This window comes from Nicotiana sylvestris, chromosome 11 (genome assembly GCF_000393655.2).
Source record: "Nicotiana sylvestris chromosome 11, ASM39365v2, whole genome shotgun sequence".
In the NCBI taxonomy this organism is placed as follows: domain Eukaryota; kingdom Viridiplantae; phylum Streptophyta; class Magnoliopsida; order Solanales; family Solanaceae; genus Nicotiana; species Nicotiana sylvestris.
In genome coordinates, this window is record NC_091067.1 from 18,593,778 (window position 1) to 18,596,373 (window position 2,596).

Genomic DNA, 2,596 nt, shown 5'->3' on the forward strand with positions numbered 1-2,596 from the left:
GTGATTTATATTTTCTTTATATTAATTTGTTTAATTTCTTTTACGTATGTAGAGTAGTTGATGGATCTATATTCTAGCCATCTTTCATATTTTCTTAATTCTTCACCCTTTAAAATGTAAAAATATCTATAGAGTTTTGCTAAGTCCTATAAAAGTACGCATGTTATTCCATTCTACTTCTACTAGTGACTTTTACATGACATATAAAAAAATATCGAAAATTAACCGAACCGTACCGATACCGAAGAGAAACCGATATGATTGGGATGGTTTCGAAAAATCTAATTTTGGTTATATATAATAGAATAACCGAAAAAATGGTATGACACAAAATTAACAAAATAACCATCCGAACCGAACCATTGACACCCCTAAACAAAAGTATCACGAAACATAAGCTCCATTGTTTTGGACGTCGTTTGATTGGAATATAATTTATACCGGTATAAGTTATGCTGGTATAAGTTATATTGGGATAAGTTATGTTGTGATTAATTATACTGGGATTATTGTTTATTCATTATTTGGTATGTTGTATTAAGAATGACAATTGCATAATTTCTAAGAAGAAGGTATAAGTTATACCGATGCTAATTACTCCACCTTCTATAAGGTATAAGTTATCCTAGTGTTAAAATTAACACCGGGATAACTTATACCTCATTTGCTAACCAAACAAAGTATTAAAGTGGTATTAAACTTTTATACCACCCTTATACCTTCTTATACCTCATACCAAACGAGTAGGCGTCAAGCGATTTTTTGTTTTCGAGGTGTAAGCACAATAATTATCTTCAAATTAAAATTCAAAGCGATTCTTGCCGTGTTCTTAAAATTATGATCTTATATATGTCATAACAATCATGTAACTATACAAGCTCTTCATTAAGCGTAATATGAGAATTTAAAAATAATTTCTTTATGGAACAGACCAAAAACACAATTTATTTCACATAAACTGGAATATAAAGAGCACTATTATTATTAGTTATCACTTAATACTCATTATATATTACTCATAATTACCTTGTTTAATATCTTTTGTAAATATTTTCTTACATTTGATAATTTGATGGGACTTTCTCAGAGTTTCTGGTTAATATTTATTAAGTTTTCATAAAATTCAACAGCAAAATTGACCAAAAAAACAGAAAATCAACAGCAAAATTGCATATCACTTTTCATGATTTAAACCAAGGGACACTTTTGTTTCATTTTCTCCTAATATCCACAAACCTCTTTTTTAAAACCAGTGCAGTAAATAAGCACCGGTAAATAGTTATTCGCATCGCGTGTTTACACTTAATTAAATAATTAATTTTAAGTATTAATAAATTACACTAAAATTACATATCACTTAACTGTGATTTAACTGTTAAAAAGTGTATATACAGGACAAATATCTTTATTGACTTAGTGTAAATATATAATAGGGATAAATTTTTCCCTATAAAAGTCCCCTACTAGCTAGTACTCAACTTCTCAAATAAATTGCATCCCACAATTTCACTTCTATTATATTCCTCTCTCTCAGACTATCAAATAAGATGGGGCGTTTGTTTGCAACTTTCTTCCTTGTAGCTATGCTGCTTTTGGCCACTGGTTCGTTTTCTATCTCCATTAAATTTTGCAATATAATAGTCCTCTCATTATTTGTATATATATGATGAAGTTTGATTGAGTATAGAGTTTAGAAAATAAAGAAAATAACTGATTTTTAACATATAGTGAAATTACACTTAGAAGTTGTTATAGTTGTGAATTGCTATGTCAATTTTATGACTATAAATATTTTACTAAGATTAAAAGCAAGGGCGAAGTAATGCGTGCCCAAAGTGGTCAACTGAATACCCTTTATTAGAATTTTTATTAGTCTTTGAACATCCTTACATAGCCGATTAGCAAATAGTGTTCAATATATGAACATCTTTATTGAATCTTCAGGCTTCACTATTGTTCAAAAAGTCCAAATTATTTACATGGTTATATTTTTATATTTTAAATTTCCTTAACGAAAATCCTGCAGTAATATTGTACTATATTGTAATTCTTGATTTTTGATGTTTTCATATTTCACAGAGATGGGACCAATGAGTAGTGCTGAAGCAAGGACTTGTGAATCACAGAGCCACCGTTTTCATGGAACCTGCGTCAGGGGTAGTAACTGTGCCTCCGTTTGCCAGACGGAGGGTTTCATCGGCGGCAACTGCCGTGGTCTCCGCCGCCGTTGCTTCTGCACTCGCAATTGTTAAAGATCCAAAGAGAAAGTCCAAATGATTGATCTTTTCACTGTCTCAGTAATCGTTTCTTTGTTAAAGTTTCCATAATAAATAAGTTGTATTAATGCTTATCAATAAAGAGTAACTCGTGTTTTACAGCTTGTTTGTTTGGATGATTGTTACGTTTTATAATTATTGAATTGTACTATATTATTTTGTTTGATTTAATATATTGTTTGGATAATTTAATATGAAAAATAAATTTGCATTATTATTAAGAAAAAATAGGAATTGAGTAAATTTTCATATATAATAAAATATGATAAATGATAAAATATAATTATTTAATAATAAGGAATGACAAAATAAGGAAAAAA

The 2,596-nt window shown here is 29.1% G+C and overlaps 1 protein-coding gene across 1 annotated transcript; it reads left to right on the forward strand.

The window, feature by feature from the left end:
* Nucleotides 1-1,464: 1,464 nt before the first annotated feature.
* Nucleotides 1,465-2,377, forward strand: LOC104248150 (defensin-like protein). The gene is made up of 2 exons (XM_009804353.2): nt 1,465-1,602; nt 2,080-2,377. Exons 1-2 carry the CDS (start codon nt 1,548-1,550, stop codon nt 2,250-2,252), a joined length of 228 nt encoding a protein of 75 aa, XP_009802655.1. The 5' UTR covers nt 1,465-1,547; the 3' UTR covers nt 2,253-2,377.
* The last annotated feature ends 219 nt before the right edge of the window (nt 2,378-2,596 follow it).